Raw genomic sequence first — 22,309 nt, forward strand, 5'->3', positions numbered from 1 at the left:
AGCTCTCATGCTGGATGAGTTTGGCTTTGATGGCTTCACTTGATTCGTTCTCAAAGCCAGCGTGATCTTTGGACTATTCACCCAAGTGTATAGCCCAATAGCGTTGTGACAAGGCTAAGACAAGCATGAATAAACACGAAGAATCTCCACTTTCTCCTTTCTTAAAAGGTTTCCTGCTAGTAGGCCTATCAATAGTATCATAATCACTATATCTATTGCTTAGCGTCGCATACATACTACCTGAAGTTTGGCGGATAGACAAGAGTTGGATGTTCCAGAATTGGCGGTCCATGTGGAGGAGCATCGTTTGCCTTAAGAGGAGGTAATTCTACTGCTGAATTTCATTCAAGTTTGACCAGTAGGCCTAATCGAAAATTGAGAGTTTAGCATTAGTACGATCATGGCGATAGTACGTATTCAAAACTCGCCTCGCCCTTTTTGCCTTCTTGGACCTCATGAGGTCGAACTAGACGAGATCTAAAATTATAATTATGTGTCTCGTCAGTAGGCCTAGGTGTGTTCATATTATTTATTAATTTTCTACATTCCCCTGTCCATTTTCTGTTGAGTCCTTTATTGTTCATTAAAAAGCCCACAATATGGGATGAGCATGACAATTACAGTATGGTGACTCATTTATGAGTGGTGTTTATGCCAGTAGTTGATACAGGTGAATTAATACCAGATGAGATTAGGATAAGGAAATGAGGTTTAGTGCAAGCGGCACATCCGCTTGATGTAGGCTCGTGTGCATTGATGTATTTCAAAGAAGTTACTATATAGAGCAAAGAAAGATTAGAAGGAAAAGACAACTAAACATAAGTCTGCCTTTAACCACCATATTTTGTCATTCTACTATTTTACAGTTTTACATACACCTTGTGATGATCAGCTGCTGTACTTAGAAGACTGGCAAAATGGATTTAGCAGAATCTGGTAACCTTCACGGCTTTTGCATGCTGGGGACCATAATTGCTGTGACTCTATTCACACTGCTGGCCTACTTCTCAGCAAAATTCATCCGAGTCTTCTTTCTGATGAGCAAGTTCTACGGACCGTTGGCCCTTCCGATAATTGGGAATGCCCACATGCTCAGCAAAGATCCTAGAGGTCAGTGATCTACTATAACATCAACACTACGGGTGCATGGCTTGGTGTGTAGCAAACCAACTTTCTTTGAAGAATGTCACCAGGTAAAGATGTTTTATCAAAATCTGAAAAAGGGTATCCTCAAATTTGAAATCATATATGTTACTCATCAAAATGTTGGCTTAATTTTCTTAACCCACCAAAATAAGTATTGGAAAATTGTAGAAAAGCTGCTTTTGACAAAAAAAAAAGAGGCGTTTGAGGAGTGCGTTTTAAGTGAACTAGGTCCGTCATTGTGTGAGAAACAAAAGCCACAACCCATCAATTTCCCTGAGAAATTGTTCCTGCAGAAGTTATCACTTTGTCATCTTTGAAATGACACATTTGTATTTTACTGCACATACTGTATTGGACGAAGATTATAATATGCTTGATCCGGTCAAATTCATGAAATCCCCCTCCCCTTTAAAAAAAAAATCAAAAAGGAAAAATCATTAAAACAGTAACAAGAAAAATTTTCGCAATTTGAAGGAGAATGTTACGAAAGCTGTGTTTTGTAAAACGTGTACCGAAGTTTAGAATCAGTCATGAATTATGAAACTGCTCAAGTAAAAGGTTTTTAAATATTTGCAATTGAAGTAAACGATTAGAAATGAACAAGAAAGGATTCAAATGAATGAAATTGTGAGGGTTTTTTTTTTAACTTCCTCTGCTTTATAAATCACTAGAGATGTACCATCAAAAGACAAAAATGCATCCCTTTTTGGACTTGATGTTTTCCCGACGGATTTGTATTCATCATCGTGAAATATTCAACTCATGCTGATTGTATATATATATATATATATATATATATATATATATATATATATAATTCTCTGTATTGAATCTTCCATGTCTAACTGCACATTCCACATGGATGGAAAACTTCTAAAAATAAGTTGAAGTGCAGAGAAGTATACAATTCTTCATTCTACTTTATAATAACTCAAAGGTCTAAAAGGGGTTATAAGGGATATGATATAATTCAAACAATACTTGACTAATTCTCCTCTTTTGGGGCTGTCTTTCGTAGATTCACATGACACAGGGAAGAAGAAAATAGTTTGCTAGTGATACAAGATGTATGATGAAGCGTTGTGATTGGTAGAGTCTTGATGAAATGCTGTGCAGACAAAGATAGTTAGAGATCGTCTCATTTAACATACAATATCAAGAAACGGGGTGTTGTAGGCATGATTAATAAACATACGTTGAGTAGCCTGATCTTTTCTTATCCAAATGCAGAAAGAATTCAATGTACAAAATAATTGATGACGGAATATTTTTGAACATTATTTTGTTCCACTGAATTTTGTTCGCAGAGTATTTCTTGTTCATCAAATCCTTGGCAAATGAATATCGTGAGAAGAGTGGCGGTATCATTCGGATTTGGTTTGGTCCATTACCTTCGCTGGTCACTTACAACTGCAAGCATGCTGAGGTAAGAACAGGATGCGTAGAAGCTTGACATGAAAAACCACAACCAAAGTGAAAGAAATTTATAGAATGTTAATTTTTCCGTATTTTCGCAAATCTTCAATATCAGTTACATCACCGTATCATACATGCCCGCGTCGATGTTGGTTTCTTCTAAGTTTCCCGTTGAATATTCACTTAAAGGCACTATTAAACATTTGTGGATGAAACAAAAACCCAGCTTTAGTGCTTCAAAATAGTTCTATAAAAGTGAGTTAGGGATAGAAATAACCAGTGTAAAAATGTTGATCAATCTAATCAATGTTAAGTATCAAGTATAAATGTGATAACTTTAATATTTTTAAATCTCTTGTCTAATTTTTATCAGGTTCATAAGCCATCTTGTCCAATTGCCATCTCGTCTAACGACTGTTTCGGCTAAAAACCATTTAATATAATACTCGTTAGGTCTAAACGACGTAGATAAACTGAGTATTACACTGGTTTGGTAATAGACTAACTGGGCATAGCCTATAAATAGTAATTAGACTATACTGTAATTCTGCCAAGTGCCAGTCTGACCAAGTAGAAATTACACGAAGTGGTTGTTGACGAAATGTAATTAGAATATGTGGAGTGAGACCAAACGCGCATTAGGCAACGGGATCCGTCCAAGTCGCAGTGTATACCGTAGTATGACATATGTGATAAATTCTGTGAATAAGCATATAAAACACATATTTCATGTGTGTGTACATATATATATATAACAAATATATCATCAAGGAAACATTGCATCAAACATTAATGATTTTTTTTAATTGTTTGTAGTCACAAAGCATTGTCCCAGATTCATTTTTTTTTCTAAATTAGTGTAAGCTGCCAAGTGGCATGGCATGATATGCAAATTGAAATCATATAAGGTATATTACGATATAATTAAATGCACAAACTGTAATCACAAAAACCTTTCGCAGGCTGACGTTTATGTGTATATGTTTATATGTGAGCGTTGTTTCTTATGGACATGCTGTGCACATTATGATTTCGGTTGCTGTCACTACAGGAAATACTAAGAAGCAGTCGTCATATCAAGAAAGGATATGCCTACAACTTTTTGCGGCCCTGGCTTGGTCTTGGTTTGATAGTCAGGTAACGAGGAATAGAGTACTGTAAAGGAGCCAGAAAAACTCCCCCACAGTTCACAGTTTCTGCAGTCTGTGTCAGTGAAATCACGTCAGATGCTTGATAATGTAAAAATACCTGATCCTGTCGTGAACACCCATGTTCAGACCTGATTCTCTCCATGTGTATTAAAAGAGATGAATAGTGACAAATTTGTGCGACGTGGTAAATGTTTATGGCTATATGGCAGCAAATCATATTTGGTAATTACAAAGTTGATATATTGTAAGGAACTTGTATCTATAATATAGATCCACTTTCAATACAGCCAAACACTTGAAACGCCAATGTCATATTAATTCCTGGTGGTTTGACAGTTTAGATTAATGTTCAATATACATTGACCTGTGATGACGACATTACCCAAGTTGTTCCTTGCAAAATTCCATCCGCAGCTCTGGAGGGAAGTGGTTCCACCGCCGCAAGATGTTGACGCCAACTTTTCACTTCTCCATCCTCCAAAACTTCATGGATGTCTTCAATGAGCAGAGCAACATCTTGGCCGATAAGCTGGAGCCGTGGGCAAACAAAGCTGATCACGTCAACATATTTCCCCTTGCGACTTATTGTGCTTTGGATATAATTTGCGGTAATCAAAATGTACCAATAAGACCACTTCACAATGTTCACAAGACTGTATAACAGGTGCAGGTGATCAAAAAAAAAAGTGAAAAATTGTTGTAATACTTGAAAAAAAAATAGCGTTTTACAGACTTAAATGAATTAAACCAATGAGAATCAATACGTACAGCACTGGAAAATGCACTATAACAGGCGAGCTTTGACAGGCATGCTTAAAATTATCTGTATTTGATAGCATTGAATGATACTTTATAGAAAGTTGAACACAGAATAACATACATGTACGAACTGCTTTTCAACGGCATTGTTGATATCATGGTCTGCTTTTGTCCTGTGGATCGAAAATTTATGCCATGACCCGAGGTCTCTCCGAAGGTCCTAGGACGGTGTCGAGATCCTGAGGGACAGTGAAGCCCTTTTTACACTTGTGTTTCTTAACCCCGTACTCTCTCTGATCCAGAACTATCACTCGCCCATAATTCCCCTACTAAGCTCTTGTCCGGAGCTTAGGAGAAAATTGACCTTTTTACACTCGTATTTCTTAGTCCGGTACTTTCAAAACCACATGTATATTCATGATTACGCTGTGCACTGTACACGTACACGCACGCACCGGCAGCACTTGATTATCTCGTTTCTGATTGGTCAGTGGGGGTCGGACTTCGTCTCCGTCGCTTAGCCCCGGATTATTTGTTCGTTCTGTTTACACTCGTTTGCTTGGCACCGCAATTACGGTGCTAACCCTGCTATTTTGCAGGGCCAGATAGTACGGGACTATCGGTGGGGCTAGCCCACTTTGGCAAAAACGAGTGTAAACAGAATGTGGGCTAAGGAAAGGGGCTAAGCCCCCCCCCCCCCCCCCCCCTTAGCCCCACCGTTGGTACGGGACTAAGCAAAAATTTGCAAGTGTAAAAAGCCCTTGAGAGGCCTACCAGCAATGGGGAAAGTTACGTAGTCCACGATTATGTTATGTGTTTCGTTTCACGAATAAAGATGAAATGAACTTTCAATAATACTCGCCTCGCAGAGAAGACAATGTCGTCTCCTATATTAAGATGGCGAAATCTGAAAGCTTCTCATCTTGATTTTTCTGATCCGTGAAGGCGAGAAGGCGAGATCCAAAATGTCGTCGTTTCGACTTCACTGGTCCGAGAAATCAAGAAGCCTGATATGACTGCCAGATCCCTTCTCCTTGCCTTTATTACCCTTCAAGTTAAGTCATAAGAAGATCTAATATACCACGCCTTCTCGTTGGCACTAATAATTGTGAGCTTCCGTACGCTCAAACAAGGAACATCTACATTTTCTTTCCGAGGGAGAGAGCATTTTGTCTCTTACTATGATAGAGGGGACAACATGTTCATGCATAACATTGCTCAGCTATCATGCTCACTGGGACTCGAACCCTTGTCATTCCATTGATTACGGGGCAGGCTGCCCGAGGCAACTCACGACTCCAAGTGGTCAGGAAGGAGATCAGATGAGGAGATTAACCCTCTCTGTGCCAGTGAGTCAAGATAATGTGCACAAATTTCACACACAAACCCTTGGACAGGAAGTAAACTTGTCACTCAAAGAGTTAAAAGAGAATGAGGGACGCGGAGAGATAAATAAAAATACAAAGTCAAGAGGATGTGGTAAGTATTCTATTTTGTTTTGTCTAGTCATTGGTAACCACCATGATAGACGAATACATAGATATACGTATGTTTATAATACTTATTTTCTTGTTGTTTCTTTATACCTGTCATGATTCATACAGACACTGCCATGGGGAAATACATCAATGCGCAAGGAGACACCGACAACGAGTATGTCCAGGCTGTCAATAAGTAAGTTCGTTGGCTCCATTGTGTTGTATAGGTCTTTACATGAACCTTGATCGAGTGAAAGAGCAAAAGGTGACATAGGGCATTAATTCTTGCCTTCTGCCTTGATGAAACATATGAGATGTTTTTTTAACAATTGCTGTCGGTCTTTGTGTCATGAAATGTTCCAGACCACGCTTCACAAATTATGAATGGCAACTCATATCCTGCATAATATCTTTGATTCAAGAGGCAAGAATTCTTTTGCCAGTTTTAAGTCAAAGAGACAAAAGGATGATTGTAATGGCTACGTCCTATGCTACTTTGATTAGAATGTCGCAGCAGATCTCGCTGAGGGCCAGATCTCCATGGATGTGGCCAGATGTAGTTTTCCGCAATCTTGAAGCCGGGGCCAAACAGCGAGAATGTCTCGCCATTCTCCACGGCGTCACTCGTTCAGTGAGTATCATTCAACGCGTATTACCATCATGCGCAAACATCAAGAAGAGGCATTTGAAACTTTTGTAACCGAAACTACGTAATAATCAGCTTTGGTTTCATGTATGATCATGCTGGGGTTTGTGGAGGACGTGTGCGGTAGCACGACAAGTGGGAGTTTATGATACGAAAAAGAAATAGAGGCCTGATTTTCTCAAAACTTCCACTGCTCTGGCCAATTTAATTTCTGTCTTTATATTACAGTCTCTAACGCTTTTACTTTTCTATTCGCTTGGTTTTGTTGCAGTTACTTTCATCAATTAATCCGGACAGTGATGGAGAGATAAGTATAGAGTTGTTTGTTTTTTGGAAATGTTTTGTTTATTTCCATTTTTCCCCCAAAACAGATGATTCGAGAACGACTTCATACATGTCATAAGCCGCCGAAAGACTGTGGTGATGATGAAATCGAGGACATTGCTGGAGAACGGAAACGGTTTGCTTTTCTAGATCTCCTCCTCAAGATGCATCGAGAGGATCCAAGTTTCACCCTGGAGGACATTAAGGAGGAAGTGGATACCTTCATGTTCGCGGTAAAAATTTAGCTCTGATTTATAAATGAATAATTAATTAGTTAATGAATAAGAATATAAATTGCGTAAATTGTCAATTATTATGCCCTCATGAAACATGTTATCGGAAATATTGGTACTCAAAAACTTTCCACTTTCTCCTAGAAACAAATTTGCTTTTTTTATGTCATAAGTATACTACAGTGTACAGACTGTTCTTTAAGACATCGCTGATATCATTGTCCCGAGGAATCTCAACTCCGTGCTATGACCCGAGAACTTACTCCAAAGGTCATAGAATGAAGTCGAGATCTCGAGGGGCATTAGTCTCTAATATCCCGAATAAAAAAAAAGTCTTTGTTTGTTTTATAAACTCATAACGAAAAGTCTTTGATAATTTACTTATATCATTTGATTAACATCATTAGATTTTTACTCAAAAAAATTGGACCACAGTGAAATAAGTTGTTATCCACTTGTAGGTTTTTAATATGTTTGTAGCCTATAACAGGGATAGGCATTAGCGGTGGCTCGGCCTGGGGCCATTAAAAATTGTTGTCGGGCCAGCAGATTTACAAAAAGGCTATATATACGTTCGGAAACAATGTTGATTGTTATGTTTCTAATACTTCGGGCCAGAACATTTTTTTTCAGTTACCCAAATTTCTGTCGTAAGGATTTTAGTGGCCCAACTGCCAAAATGGGCCTAGAAAAAAAGCTGATGTCGAGCCCATTGAGTGACATTGACTTTCCTTTGTTGAGCCAGGGTCATGACACTACTGCTGCAGCGATTTCGTGGGCCTTGCTTTTCATTGGTCTTCATCCCGATGTCCAGGAACGCCTCCACGATGAAATGGACCGCGTTTTTGGTAAGATGGCGTGCAGAAAAGAAAATGGTTGCAACGGAGACATCAATCCAAACCTTTGCTTTTACCAAGGAATTTCTCTAAGCTTTGCTTTAGCGATTGTGGTCTCAAAAACCCTTTGTATATAGGGCCTATAAACTGTGAGATCCTGATTTTGCATTCTACACAACATTATAAGCACATCCAGAGATGAACTATATACACATAGATAATGCATTTTAACGACAATAATGTCAAGAATATTTTTTCTTGTGGTTTGAACATTGTTTTTCCTGACTAAAATCAACAAAGCTTCAGGACAAAGTCGGCCGATAATTAGTCCAGTTCTGGACCCTTTTTATCGATTCTGTTTTTTCGCCGACTGTACGCTAAGCCGAGTGATGGCGCGATCCTCGGGGCAGCAGTTCTCGGGATTGCGCCATCACTCGGCTTAACGCTTAAGAGTCAGCGAAAAAAGAATCGATAAAAAGGGTCCAGAACTAGACTAGCCGAGGGTATGAGGTGACTAGAGAAAGGATGAGATGTATGAAGTTAAGAGAAGAACATTTACTTATTATCACCAAATCTGGTAGTTCATCCAAGATCCATCAAGTATTTAACAGTGTACCAGTCATTTAATTTGTCTGCATCCGACAGGTGACGCTAACCGTCCTGTGACCACAGATGACCTTGCGGAGCTGTCTTACCTGACGTGCGTTGTCAAGGAGACTCTTCGACTGTTTCCATCAGTTCCTGCCATTCAACGGAAATTAGAAGATGATATTGTCTTGGGTAAGTCAACAGTAAGTTATGATCAGCGCTGCACAGCATCTGAACTCAAAGATCAGTGTAGCAAAATATGAGGGTATCTTATCTAATGAAAGGCACTTTGCAGTTACATTTAACACCTCCAGCACGCGTTAACGACATAATCATCATCATCATCATCGTCATAATTATGATGCTAATGATAACAATGACGATCATACTAATACACTGATATAAACAAAAAGTTGATTAAAAAATAGATATACATCACAAAATTGTGAACACAAAATGTAATTTCTTACGCTCTTTCTTTTGGTACATCGTTATACACTAGATAAAGTTATAAGGGTATAATAGGTATCTAAGAAGAGAAAGAGAAAAACCAAAAAAAAAAAAAAATGTTGCTTCAAACTAAAACGCAAATGCAACGCCAGAATAAGGGATAAACTGACTGCTCTTTTACTTTGTACATGCAATTGCACTTGTGCGTTTATCTTTTCTTCAGACCGTCTTCTCTTCAAACTCTTTGCTAATTTACCGACAGCTTTCTGCCTTCCAATCCCACCAATACATTTTACAGCAATTCTATCAGATTATCATTTTTCCTTTTAGCTAAATATCTCTAAATCCAATCAGCATATCTTTTTATTATGTTACCAGATTATTACACACGTAATTTAACTATGTTTGAATCTACCAAAAGCAAGTCTTATTGTTTTCGCAAAAATTGGTGTGTTTCATTTGTAAAATCATATGTTCAACACAGAAGGCTCTGACATAGATTTGAAATCGAATTTTGATATGAATTTGCAGATGGGAAGGTTGTCCCGAAGGAAGCAACGATCATGATTTCAATCGTCAACCTTCATCGTGACCCGGAACAGTTTCCCGAACCGGAAACATTTAACCCAGATCGCTTCCTACTTGAAGCCAAAGCAAGGCGTCATCCTTACGCTTATATTCCATTTTCTGCCGGGCCAAGAAACTGCATAGGTAATGTATTCTCTAATAAAGGATTTCTTCTTCTTTCTTTCTTTTTTTTTTTTTGGTCAATTTCATGCCTAAAGGCCCCATTGGCCCATAGTCCCATCTGTTCTGCAGGTTCTTTTTTTTTAACTGTAGATATTCCACTTTTTGGAAAATTTTCGAGATGTTAATCAATTAATACTGTTATTGCATATTCTTGACTAACGAACTTTCTCCGGTCATAACTATCACTGTTATTTGCATATACTCTGTACATTCAAATCATCATGTGTCTGTCTTATTCAAATTATAATCATCATACAGGTCAGAAATTTGCCATGATGGAGGCCAAGGTCGTCTTGTCCAATCTTCTGAGGAGATTTTCATTCCAGTCCGTCCAGACGATTGACGAAGCAAAACCAATAAACGACTTGATCATAAGACCGATGGAAGGCGAAATCCTCGTCAAAGTTAGCAGGAGAAAGTATACAATGTAATTCTAGGCAACTTTCTCTTTAATACGAGCATGCATTTCCCTTAAGGGAATTGCCTGCGAACTTGCACTCTTCGGGTGACATAGTGACGATGGAATTAACAGGAGTAAAATGGGTCTTGAAACTAGCATCTGCTTATTGGGAGGATATACCAGCCATGTGATAAATTCAGCTGAAATGATAATCAATAAAAATTCAGTATGATCCTTTCGTCTCCGCATCATTAATCTCTGTATATCATAATCATTTTGCGAACTAACATTGGAGTATGGGTAGTTTGAAAATGCATTATTTGTTTTGTCAGATAGTTTGCTGCACTTAAAGCAAGACAACATATAGTAACTGCAATTTTGAATTGAATATCTAAGTAAGAATTAATATTTTGATGGTTCTTATGAGCAGCTAAAACAGTGTCATCCACAAATATAATAAAATTAAGAATATATGACGAGTTTGTTATCAAGCAGTGGGGAACCAAGTATTGTCAAGTATTGACAATTGGGGGCTCCACATCGGATGTTTTACATGGATGAATCCGTGATCTTGAATACACATACAAATTGATACCCATCAAATAAGTAACTTTGAATCAAGAATAAGCTGGACCTTAACTATCCAGTATATTACGGGAAAATCATTTCCCCTAGAGCCAAACTAGGGTTAACAGTGGTGTTAGCTGTAAAAAAAAAAAGAAAAAAAAAACGCTTTTATAAGCAATCTTCTTTAAAACTTTTTAGAGAGAGGGCAGTAATGAGATAGGGCTATAATTTGTGTCCTGAGTTTTATCATATTTTTATATTGGCATTTTGCAACGTAAGTAAGTATTACGGGCACATTTTCATACGATAAAGACATGTTGACTTTGATTATATAGTTTACTACTGGAGTTGACCTTTATATTCTAAAGAAGACGTATTTAGATAAACAATTTATGTGTTTAAAGGGATAGTACAGTATTGGTTGAGATGAGAATTGGGCTTTTAAATTTTTGCAAGATACCAAGAAAACACTTATAACATAGTACAAAGGATACCATTTTAAAAGGAATTCAACGTTTATTTGATGAAAATCGGGTTTTGAATAACTGAAACATTCAAAAACAAAGTAAAACAAAGCGATCGTTACAAAGTGTGGGTCCCACACTTTATTAGAATCGATCTTTTTGGATATCTCAGCTATTTCAAAACCAATTTTTATCAAACAAACGTTGAATTCCTCAATGAATTGCATGCTCTTTCATATTTTATATGACATTTCTCATTATCTTACCTTAAGATATTAGAAACCTAAAATTAGGTCTCAACCAGAACTGTATGATCCCTTTAAATCACTTCTTACCTAATCCATTTTGTCCAGTCGAAGTCTTAGGTTGAAATGATTTAACAATATTCATAAGGTAATTCACTTGGTGTTGTGACATTAAAATTCTGTCTTAGTGGATGGACGTGATAAAAATTCAGCAAAATAAAGATCATCACAATTCTTTGCAGTTAAATCAGGTCCGACAGGGGGAAAAAAGACAAATTGAATGCACTTGAACTATCAGAGGGATTTCCCTATCAAAAAGTTTTTGGAATATGCATTTATGATATATTATGATTAATTTTACTCCGTGGTTTTTGCCCAATGTTACTTGTTACTTTCCATGTTAAATTCATGTCGCCTTATAGATCAGTTAAGTAAGCTTATTTCGATATTGGTTTTTTTTTTTTTGTGAAGCAACACATTTTGTGAAAGCATATAATCTATATTACTTACTGCTGGTCTTAATTGAATTGAATATTCCTTGCTTTTTCCAAGGGTTTTTGTTGTTGTTGTTGTTGATTTTTACACGGTATATTTTTACCAAAGTTATATGCATCCCTTATTTTTTGTTTCAATTTTAGAATTTTCCTGTGCCCTGTTTCCGACTTTTTCTTCTTCATAATCATCCATGCACTGTTCATTCGCTAATTAATTCATTTAAGATTTGCATTTCCGATCCTTTCTGACCTATGCATCACTAGTTTTGGTTTGGTATTGTATACTTTGAAATAATTGCGAAGATGAGAGAAATACTGGTAAATGATCGGATACATCATAATGCAATATACCTCTATAATGAACTTAATCATTAAAAGTGTTACGAAATAAATTTGTAGATAAGTAAGTGATGGAAGTGATGTAGTAATTCAGGTTGATTTTTTTTTTATTACAGTCATAGGGAAAAGAGCATAATTTAATAATAAAGTTTTATTTAAAGAAAATTAATTGTCTAAAGTTTCGTCAAAATTTTCAATTTTTTTTTAAGAGCAGAAAGATTGCAAAACTCAACATCTTTCTTTCAAATCAATATTCCAGCCACTGAAAGTCTTGTACTACTTTGGAAGGAACCTTCAATTTTGTTTGGTAGAAGGGAAATTACTGCTTCTGCGGTATATGAAGTTGGTTGATTTGACTCCGCTCGCCTTAGTCGTTTCTTCGACTCGGTCTCAGCAGCTGATGGGACTGGACTGCTCCGCTTGATACATCAGGAATGTCACGTTTGTCATCATGGCTTGGATTTTTCAAGGAGTCGGGAAGTGTAGGAACTTCTGAGACGGCAGTTTACAGGAGATGTGAGGCGACTTTATTGGAGTATGGACTTCGATTCGTCTTTGATGATGGGGACATTTTGCTGCTACATTTTGCTGGTGCCACTTCAAGGGTTAATCGGTTGACAAGCAAAAGAATAAATAAATGAAAAGGGGGACTTAACATTTTCTGTACTACTTCCGGGATTATCGGCTGAAAATTCAGCCAAAAAAACAGGCTTGACACCCTATGTTATCCTACAGAAGAATGATATCTTCCGACCACTGTATAACGTCCTTTTTTGCGCGATATAGGAGGCGACGTTTATGTTGTTGGAAGAGAAAATCCAGGTCCTATTGATAAAACAAATTTACAGTGATTTTACGAGCGCCCTCATTTAGAACCCGACTGCCCGTATTTAGGTGTACTCGTGCGCACTAAGGCTCGGTTGGCAATCGCTAAATTTGATGGCCGTAATTACCCACGCCGATGAAAATCGGCAGGGGGTTATGTAAAGGGTTCCGTATGTTTGTTTGTTTGTTTGTTTGTTTGTTTGTTTGTGTACAAGATAACAAGAGAACGGGTAAACGGATTTGCACGAAATGTTCAGGGGATGTCTGGATAATGACAGGAAAGAATCGATTAGATTTTGGTGATAATCGGTTGACCCTTGCAAATTCTGTGCGACCTTTAAGTTTTGACCCCATGGTATAGTGACCACTCCGAAAATTTCCCGTTTCTCACTTTGCGATTTTCCGCTACCATACGAAAACATAAACTCCCAAACGATCGGACTTCGCTGCTCAAATGTTCGTAAGAATTCCGAAATTTACGTTTAGGCCTATTTGAAGGACTATGTCCTTCTGGATTTATGAAAGTTCGTTCTCCGTCGTCACAAACTGGCCCGTATTTTGATGATTTTTCAAATTAAAATTCATTGTTTTTTTTTTTTCGTTGGAGGAGCACTTGCTCGGTCGCAGTCACACTGCACGATATGCGCGCTCAATGTCAATGCGTGTGCAAGGCCGCTGAAAATGCATCGCGCTCTACCCTGTTGGTGCAAAATAGCATCGGGGACGTTGCGGCGCTCGTTGGTGACCGAATACTGGTGCAGTAGACATTTGCATTTAACCCTTGCATTGAATAATTCCCGTTGTCACATTGAAAATGCATTTCCAGGTTGTTTCATGTACATCACCTATCGGTCATTCAACTAGACAAACATGTTTACGGGTAGGGATAACGAGACAAAGAGTGCGAGTGAGGGAGCGAGAGAGAAAGCGAGAGCGAGAGAGAGAAAGTGATAGGACAGGTGTAAATGTTTTACAAGTCGCGCCATCGCTGACCGAGAGGAGTTCATTTATTTTTGCATGTCAATTAATGTAGAAAGAAAAGACAGGAAATAGCTCCAGTTCCGGGAGAGTGCGGTATAGGTGTTTTCGTTCAAGCCCTTTTTGTTGTATCAAATATTCCAAATGCCTCGAAAAGGAGTGTCGTAGTCGAGTAGCAATTTAACAGTAGAGTTGGATCTTTTCGTGGCAGACACCATTTTGATTTCACCGAGAGAACATTGAGTTAGCTCCGTGATGGCAGAAAACCAACCTGCCACACCCAGACGCCAGTTGGCAAGATAATTTTGTGTCTAAGCCCAATTTCGTTTGCGGCCAGGAGCCGTCCGTCCACCTTACCGTCAGCCTGTATACTGGCTGATTTGAGTTCAGATTTTGTTTGCTGCCAGAAGGCGTATTCCAACAGCCTTTGCAGCCTTCCAGTAGCCAAGAAGAAGAGGCATTTTGGTTATATTACACCGGTCATTGATGGCGCCGAGGCCGAGGTCGAATCTACTCCCAGGCCGACGCATTCGCTGCGGAGCGACTGTGCCCGCCCCTCGCTAGGGAGAACTTTTGACGCCAATGAATACGGAACGCGGGTCCCTCGCGAGACTTTGGAGCTGGAACAGCAACCTCGCATACAAGGACGCTCCACCCACGAATCAGTTATGTTCTGGAAGCGAATAGTTTGACAATTAAGGTGACTCTGTGGACAACGCAGGTGAGCGATGAACCTGGCGGGTGCATGACACCCTGTTGATATGATTGGTTACGACGAGGAAGTGTCGCCGAAGTAGAGAGGTGAAGGTCATGTTAAATTGGTAAAAGGATGAATATGATGTGCACATAATTCGAATGTTGGTATTTATACACTCCATGAGAGTTGCGGGTTAACACAGAACCCGGATGTAAACGGAAGCAGCGTAATTGAAGGCAAGTGTTATAACCGCGGTAAACCGTCGTGCGTGCAGGCTGGTCATCTCAGGATCAGCACTACGGTGGTGTGAACCATATAGTGTTGCGCTTGATAGCAGATAGTGTATTGTCAGGGATAACGAATTAATAGTGAAGCTGTTATAATTATTCTGAAGAAGTGTCAAGCCAAAAGTACAGGTGGAACCGGACCAAGACAGGGTCCCGTTCACATGGTTGTCGAATATAAGAGTATTGTCGTTTAATTTATCTCACTCAGAATTTTGATTTTGCATTTTATGTTGGTCACAACTCCTTGATTTCAGTCTTGTAAATATTCTACAAATGGTTTATTAAATTGTACATTAAAGTGAATGGCACGAGTGTGATTGAGTATTATTTAAGTCCGCCCATGTGACATTTTCTGGGGGCTTGTCCGGGAGTATAACTCGTGCCATTCGAAGTCACATGGGTATATAAACGGAGAAAACAGTGTAAAGAAAAAGGTTGAAGAAAACTTGTGATTTTTTTTTTGTTTCCTCTACATTTGTATGTATGTACTATCTATAGGTGCACCGTTGTATATTCATTGTGTACATGATCTGAACTGATCTGAATACATTCTGGTAGTATAAGTGCTCAGGTAATTCAGAATGGAGCTAGCTAAGTTAACTGAAATTGGAGAAAAGTTCGGATTCAGTGGAGAGGAGCTTAGGCAGTTTGTTACAGACGAGCAAAAGAGACTCAGAGAGGAAAGAGCGGACATGTTAGAGTTAAGGCGACAGGAAAGAGAAACAGCCGAGCTACAATTGGCGATAGCGCGAGAAAAGCAAACCAAAAGCGAATCAAGTTCTAATGGGTGCAAAGCTCGATCTCCAAAATTGCCTCTATTTCACGAAGACAAAGATAACATAGATGCCTATCTACAGCGGTTCGAACGATATGCCAAAAATCAAAACTGGCCAACTACATACTGGGCACTCAACTTAAGCACACTGCTTACAGGTAAGGCTCTTGATGTCCACTCTAGATTGTCAAGTGCGGAATCCAATGATTATGACACTTTGAAACATGCACTCTTGAAATCCTTTCAGCTCACTGCAGAAGGATTTCGCTCCAAGTTTTTTTCAGGCAAACCGACAACAGGAGAAACGGCATCCCAGTATGCAAACCGACTAGAGAACTACTTGAACAGGTGGGTAAGCCTCTCTGGTATAGAGCACACTTTCGAGGAGCTGGCAGATCTACTACTCCGGGAGCAGCTCATCAGTGGGTGTCATCGAGAGCTGGCCATCTTCCTAAAAGAACGGCAGCCCGAGACTTCGAAGGACGTGGTGAAACTAGCTGAGCAGTACTTAGACGCCAGAGGAGGCACCTTCAGACCACCCCCACCGGCACAACGGAACATCCAGACACACGTGGGACAGATGCCACGGAGCAACACCAGACCTGAAGGTAAAATCCCTCCAAATAACATTTCAGGAAATAGGCCCCCATCTCAACCCAAATGTTACAACTGCCACCAACACGGTCACCTTGCCCGTGATTGTACAAAACAGGGAAACAGAGGCAGAACGTGTTTCATATGCCACAAACCAGGTCACATTGCTAACTATTGTCCTTTCTCCCCCATGAAATCGGCAGGTCTAGTCCTCGCCCAGGATCCAGAGCAAGGAAACCCCCCTACCTCGGAACACAACCTGGCTTCATCGGAACCCGATCAGGTAGAACCAAATCCACATACTCCCTGTCAATGTCCAGCTTGCACTAACACAAAGGTCAAAATTGAGGCTTCGTGTATGATGGTTCGGATGCCACTCAATGCCCCCAAAATAGAATCCACCACAGATCATATCCAATTCAAATGTGGACACTCCTTGCCGTTGATGAGTGCAGCATGCACCAAAGAACATGTGGTCAGACAAATGCCAGTTACTAACGGATTAGTCAATAACAATCAAATTTCTGTTCTCAGAGACAGCGGCTGCAGCGGAGCTGTCATTAAACAAGATCTTGTCCAGCCAAACCAAATGACAGGTGAAGAAAGTACTTGCGTGCTGATTGATGGCACAGTGAAAACTCTCCCCGTCGCTAGAATAGATGTTGACACTCCCTTCTACGTAGGGAAAGTTAACGCATTGTGCATGAAAACTCCACTCTATGACCTGATTTTAGGTAACCTACCCGGAGTAAGAGAACCAGACAACCCAGATCCTGACTGGACGGCTACACCAATGCCTGTCGGCGCAGTACAGACGAGAGCCCAGGCTCAACGAGACGGTAAGCCATTTCGTCCTCTCAGAACCCCACACCCAATGGAAGATATCGTGACTCCAACAGCTCTCAAAGAGGCACAACAGAAGGATGAAACATTACACCGCCTGCGAGAACTCGCCGATACTCGTTCAGAGAAGGTAAGTCGCAATAACGGTCTCTCTTCCTTCTTTTACAAAGACGGAATGCTGTATCGCTCATTCCACTCTCCCCAAATGGACCCCGACACAACAATCACACAAGTGGTAGTACCAAAACAATACCGCAAACAGGTTATGCAAACAGCCCATGAAAATATACTCGGAGGGCATCAAGGTACCAAAAAGACAACAGAAAAGATACTTACCAATTTCTTTTGGCCCGGTATGAACTCTGACATTACCAGGTACTGTAGATCGTGTGACGTCTGCCAACGTACACTATCAAAAGGTCGTGTAACCAAGGTCCCACTCGGAAAAATGCCGCTCATCGAAGTCCCCTTCGAACGCATTGCTGTAGACATAGTTGGACCAATACACCCAATGACTGACCAGAAAAATAGGTACATACTTACCGTTATTGATGTTGCTACTAGGTACCCCGAGGCAATCCCACTCCCAAGCATCGAGACAGAAAGAGTTGCAGAAGCCCTAGTGAGTATCTTCACCAGAGTCGGAATCCCCAAGGAAATGCTGACCGATCAAGGGACTCAGTTCACATCTGATCTCATGAAAGAGGTAAGCAAATTACTCTCCATCAAACACTTCACTACATCCCCGTATCACCCTGCCGCGAATGGACTAGTTGAGCGCTTCAATGGCACTCTAAAACAAATGTTGAAACGTATGTGCGCTGAAAACCCAAAGGACTGGGACAGGTACATTACTCCCCTTCTATTCGCAGTGAGAGAAGCACCACAAGAGAGCATGGGGTTCTCCCCGTTCGAGCTTCTTTACGGCCGGAAGGTACGCGGACCCCTCGACATCCTGAGAGAACTCTGGACAGGAGAAGCCGAAACAGGTGAGACCAAGTCTACTTACCACTATGTACTTGATCTCCGAAACAGGATCGACGAAACATGCCGCAACGCCCACACTCAACTTCAGAAATCAGCAAACAGGTATGCAAAATACTACAATCAGAAGGCAAAACACAGGGAGCTACAAGTCGGAGACAAGGTACTCCTACTCCTACCAACTGACAGGAATAAGCTCCTTCTACAATGGAAGGGCCCCTTTGACGTGATCTCCAAAATCAGCTCCATGGACTACAGGATCGACCTCAACGGGAAACCAAAGGTGTTCCACATCAATCTTCTGAAAAAGTATCACGCTAGAAATGATGTTCCCTCTATTTCAGATGCCGAAGCTGCTTGTACCGCCGTGATCGAATGCGAAGAGCAAAATGATGACGAGGAAGAAACGCAGCAACCACTAACTAACACATCTCTCCTACAGCCTTTCCCATTTCAGGCGAAAGAGTCACTCGACGATGTCTCAATTAACTCAGCCCTTTCCTCCCCACAGAAAGAACAGGTCAACGAACTCCTCAACGAGTACAAAGACGTCCTGTCTGATCTTCCCGGTCGAACCACGTTAGGCGAACACCACATCAAACTCAAAGAAAATGAACACCTGAAGAGTAAACCATATCCCATTCCCCACTCTCTTAGAGACACAGTCAGAGAAGAGGTAAAAACCATGCTATCGCTCGGAGTAATTGAGCCATCAGAAAGCCCCATTGCCTCCCCCATAGTACTGGTTAAAAAGCCCGATGGCAGCAACCGGTTTTGTGTAGACTTCAGAAAACTCAATAAAGTGACTGTATTTGATGCTGAACCCATACCAGATCAAGATGAACTCTTCACAAAAGTCGCCCATGCAAAGTTCTTCACCAAAATAGATCTCAGCAAAGGATACTGGCAGGTACCCATGGCTGCCGAATCCAAACCACTAACCGCTTTTCTTACCCCCGATGGTCTCTTTCAGTTCACAATGATGCCCTTCGGCTTAGTGAACGCTCCCGCCTCCTTCAGTCGACTGATGAGGAGACTGCTAGACCGACTCGGAGGAACGGTGAACTACATCGACGACATCCTCATCTATTCGACCACGTGGGAAGAACACCTACGTACACTCACAGAACTCTTCAGACGACTACGAGCCGCAAAGCTCACTGCTAGACCAAGTAAGTGCTTCATCGGACAGACAAGCGTCGAATTCCTAGGACATGTGATCGAACACGGACAGGTAAGACCCCGCCCTGAAAAACTCAAAGCCATCCAAGAGGTAAGTCAGCCTCAGACCAAACGAGAGCTCAGATCCTTCCTAGGTATGGCGAACTACTACCGGAAGTTCATTCCGAACTACGCCGCCGTCGCCGCACCACTCACAGACAGGACCAGAAATGCTGAACCAAACAAGGTAAAATGGGAAACGAGCCAAGAGCAGGCCTTCACAACACTGAAGGAAAAACTTTCTAACCCCCCTATCCTTCATTTGCCAGATTTGTCACAGGACTTCATCCTCAGGACAGACGCCTCCAACGTTGGACTAGGAGCAGTCCTCCTCCAAACACACCAAGACGAACGATTTCCAGTCTCCTACGCGAGCCGAAAACTGCTTCGACGAGAACAAGCATACTCAACCATAGAACGTGAGTGCTTAGCTGTAGTTTGGGCTGTAAAGAAGTTCGAACCATACTTGTACGGCAGACAATTTGTGCTAGAAACAGACCACCACCCACTAGTGTACATGAACACGGCTAGCCCTGCCAATGGGAGGCTAATGCGTTGGATTCTGGCTTTGCAACCCTACAGATTCCGTGTGGAAGCTATCCGCGGCAGCGAGAATGTTGGCGCAGACCTACTAAGCCGGCTGTAGAGAGAAAGATAGTGTTATAAGTAATTTCTTTTAATTATGAAATGCATTTTTCGAAAGGGGGAGTGAAATGTCACATTGAAAATGCATTTCCAGGTTGTTTCATGTACATCATCTATCGGTCATTCAACTAGACAAACATGTTTACGGGTAGGGATAACGAGACAAAGAGTGCGAGTGAGGGAGCGAGAGAGAAAGCGAGAGCGAGAGAGAGAAAGTGATAGGACAGGTGTAAATGTTTTACAAGTCGCGCCATCGCTGACCGAGAGGAGTTCATTTATTTTTGCATGTCAATTAATGTAGAAAGAAAAGACAGGAAATAGCTCCAGTTCCGGGAGAGTGCGGTATAGGTGTTTTCGTTCAAGCCCTTTTTGTTGTATCAAATATTCCAAATGCCTCGAAAAGGAGTGTCGTAGTCGAGTAGCAATTTAACAGTAGAGTTGGATCTTTTCGTGGCAGACACCATTTTGATTTCACCGAGAGAACATTGAGTTAGCTCCGTGATGGCAGAAAACCAACCTGCCACACCCAGACGCCAGTTGGCAAGATAATTTTGTGTCTAAGCCCAATTTCGTTTGCGGCCAGGAGCCGTCCGTCCACCTTACCGTCAGCCTGTATACTGGCTGATTTGAGTTCAGATTTTGTTTGCTGCCAGAAGGCGTATTCCAACAGCCTTTGCAGCCTTCCAGTAGCCAAGAAGAAGAGGCATTTTGGTTATATTACACCGGTCATTGATGGCGCCGAGGCCGAGGTCGAATCTACTCCCAGGCCGACGCATTCGCTGCGGAGCGACTGTGCCCGCCCCTCGCTAGGGAGAACTTTTGACGCCAATGAATACGGAACGCGGGTCCCTCGCGAGACTTTGGAGCTGGAACAGCAACCTCGCATACAAGGACGCTCCACCCACGAATCAGTTATGTTCTGGAAGCGAATAGTTTGACAATTAAGGTGACTCTGTGGACAACGCAGGTGAGCGATGAACCTGGCGGGTGCATGACACCCTGTTGATATGATTGGTTACGACGAGGAAGTGTCGCCGAAGTAGAGAGGTGAAGGTCATGTTAAATTGGTAAAAGGATGAATATGATGTGCACATAATTCGAATGTTGGTATTTATACACTCCATGAGAGTTGCGGGTTAACACAGAACCCGGATGTAAACGGAAGCAGCGTAATTGAAGGCAAGTGTTATAACCGCGGTAAACCGTCGTGCGTGCAGGCTGGTCATCTCAGGATCAGCACTACGGTGGTGTGAACCATATAGTGTTGCGCTTGATAGCAGATAGTGTATTGTCAGGGATAACGAATTAATAGTGAAGCTGTTATAATTATTCTGAAGAAGTGTCAAGCCAAAAGTACAGGTGGAACCGGACCAAGACAGGGTCCCGTTCACATGGTTGTCGAATATAAGAGTATTGTCGTTTAATTTATCTCACTCAGAATTTTGATTTTGCATTTTATGTTGGTCACAACTCCTTGATTTCAGTCTTGTAAATATTCTACAAATGGTTTATTAAATTGTACATTAAAGTGAATGGCACGAGTGTGATTGAGTATTATTTAAGTCCGCCCATGTGACACCCGTAGACACTAATCATAGGGGTAATTGCCTAGGGGGTACGTAAATTTTGTTTTTCTTTTGCGCTTTTGTGGATACCATCAAAGATCGTACACTCATACGACCTTTGATATCAACACACTCTCGGCTTGCTATAAGCAAAATATCCCGCAAGAAAACGGCGTATTTCTCGATTTTTAGCGCTTTTTCGGCGACCCGTCGCGTAGACAATACTCTAAAACTGGACTTAATTCGCGGGCGCTTGGAAAAGTTCCGAATCTGCACTTTTGACGGTGGAATTTGGGATTTTCGATGGATTTTTGGAGGAGACTAAAGGACTTTCCTGTGGTGAATGAGTGTTACCGTATGTGAAATGATGTGATTTGCGTGTGATGTGACTGTAGAACCAAAGATCGTACACTTCAGTGTACGATCTTTGGTAGAACGCACTGGCTGGTGATAAAGGACACTGGCAATTAAGTGACCGAATTCTGGTAGATGACCGAATGCACAGTATGTTTACCCCGACTTTGTACAAGGCGTGGGTCTGCCGCCTTTGACGGCCCCTCTCTAGTTAGTACATGGAGTTACTACTAATACATAATAGTGAGAATACTT

General features: G+C 41.0%; 2 protein-coding genes across 2 annotated transcripts; both read left to right on the forward strand.

The window, feature by feature from the left end:
- The first annotated feature begins 801 nt into the window (after window positions 1–801).
- On the forward strand, window positions 802–10,520 carry LOC139731913 (cytochrome P450 4C1-like). Its single transcript, XM_071642789.1, has 11 exons — window positions 802–1,110; window positions 2,454–2,572; window positions 3,614–3,699; window positions 4,128–4,321; window positions 6,077–6,146; window positions 6,455–6,581; window positions 6,968–7,153; window positions 7,899–8,001; window positions 8,635–8,769; window positions 9,559–9,738; window positions 10,036–10,520. The coding sequence occupies exons 1-11, from the start codon at window positions 918–920 to the stop codon at window positions 10,206–10,208; spliced, it is 1,566 nt and encodes a 521-aa protein (XP_071498890.1). The 5' UTR covers window positions 802–917; the 3' UTR covers window positions 10,209–10,520.
- Window positions 10,521–15,654: 5,134 nt separating this feature from the next.
- On the forward strand, window positions 15,655–20,136 carry LOC139731807 (uncharacterized). Its single transcript, XM_071642683.1, has one exon. The coding sequence runs from the start codon at window positions 15,655–15,657 to the stop codon at window positions 20,134–20,136; it is 4,482 nt and encodes a 1,493-aa protein (XP_071498784.1).
- Window positions 20,137–22,309: the final 2,173 nt, after the last annotated feature.

This window comes from Diadema antillarum, unplaced genomic scaffold (genome assembly GCF_040938485.1).
Source record: "Diadema antillarum isolate AM-2024a unplaced genomic scaffold, OU_Dant_1.0 seq00000386_RagTag, whole genome shotgun sequence".
Lineage (NCBI taxonomy): Eukaryota > Metazoa > Echinodermata > Echinoidea > Diadematoida > Diadematidae > Diadema > Diadema antillarum.

Coding starts and splice junctions, on each gene's coding strand:
- LOC139731913 (XM_071642789.1), top strand. CDS start 918: ATGGATTTAGCAGAATCTGGTAACCTTCACGGCTTTTGCATGCTGGGG. Junction 3,700..4,127: donor GGTCTTGGTTTGATAGTCAG/GTAACGAGGAAT, acceptor TTCCATCCGCAG/CTCTGGAGGGAAGTGGTTCC. Junction 6,582..6,967: donor TCCACGGCGTCACTCGTTCA/GTGAGTATCATT, acceptor CCCCCAAAACAG/ATGATTCGAGAACGACTTCA.
- LOC139731807 (XM_071642683.1), top strand. CDS start 15,655: ATGGAGCTAGCTAAGTTAACTGAAATTGGAGAAAAGTTCGGATTCAGT.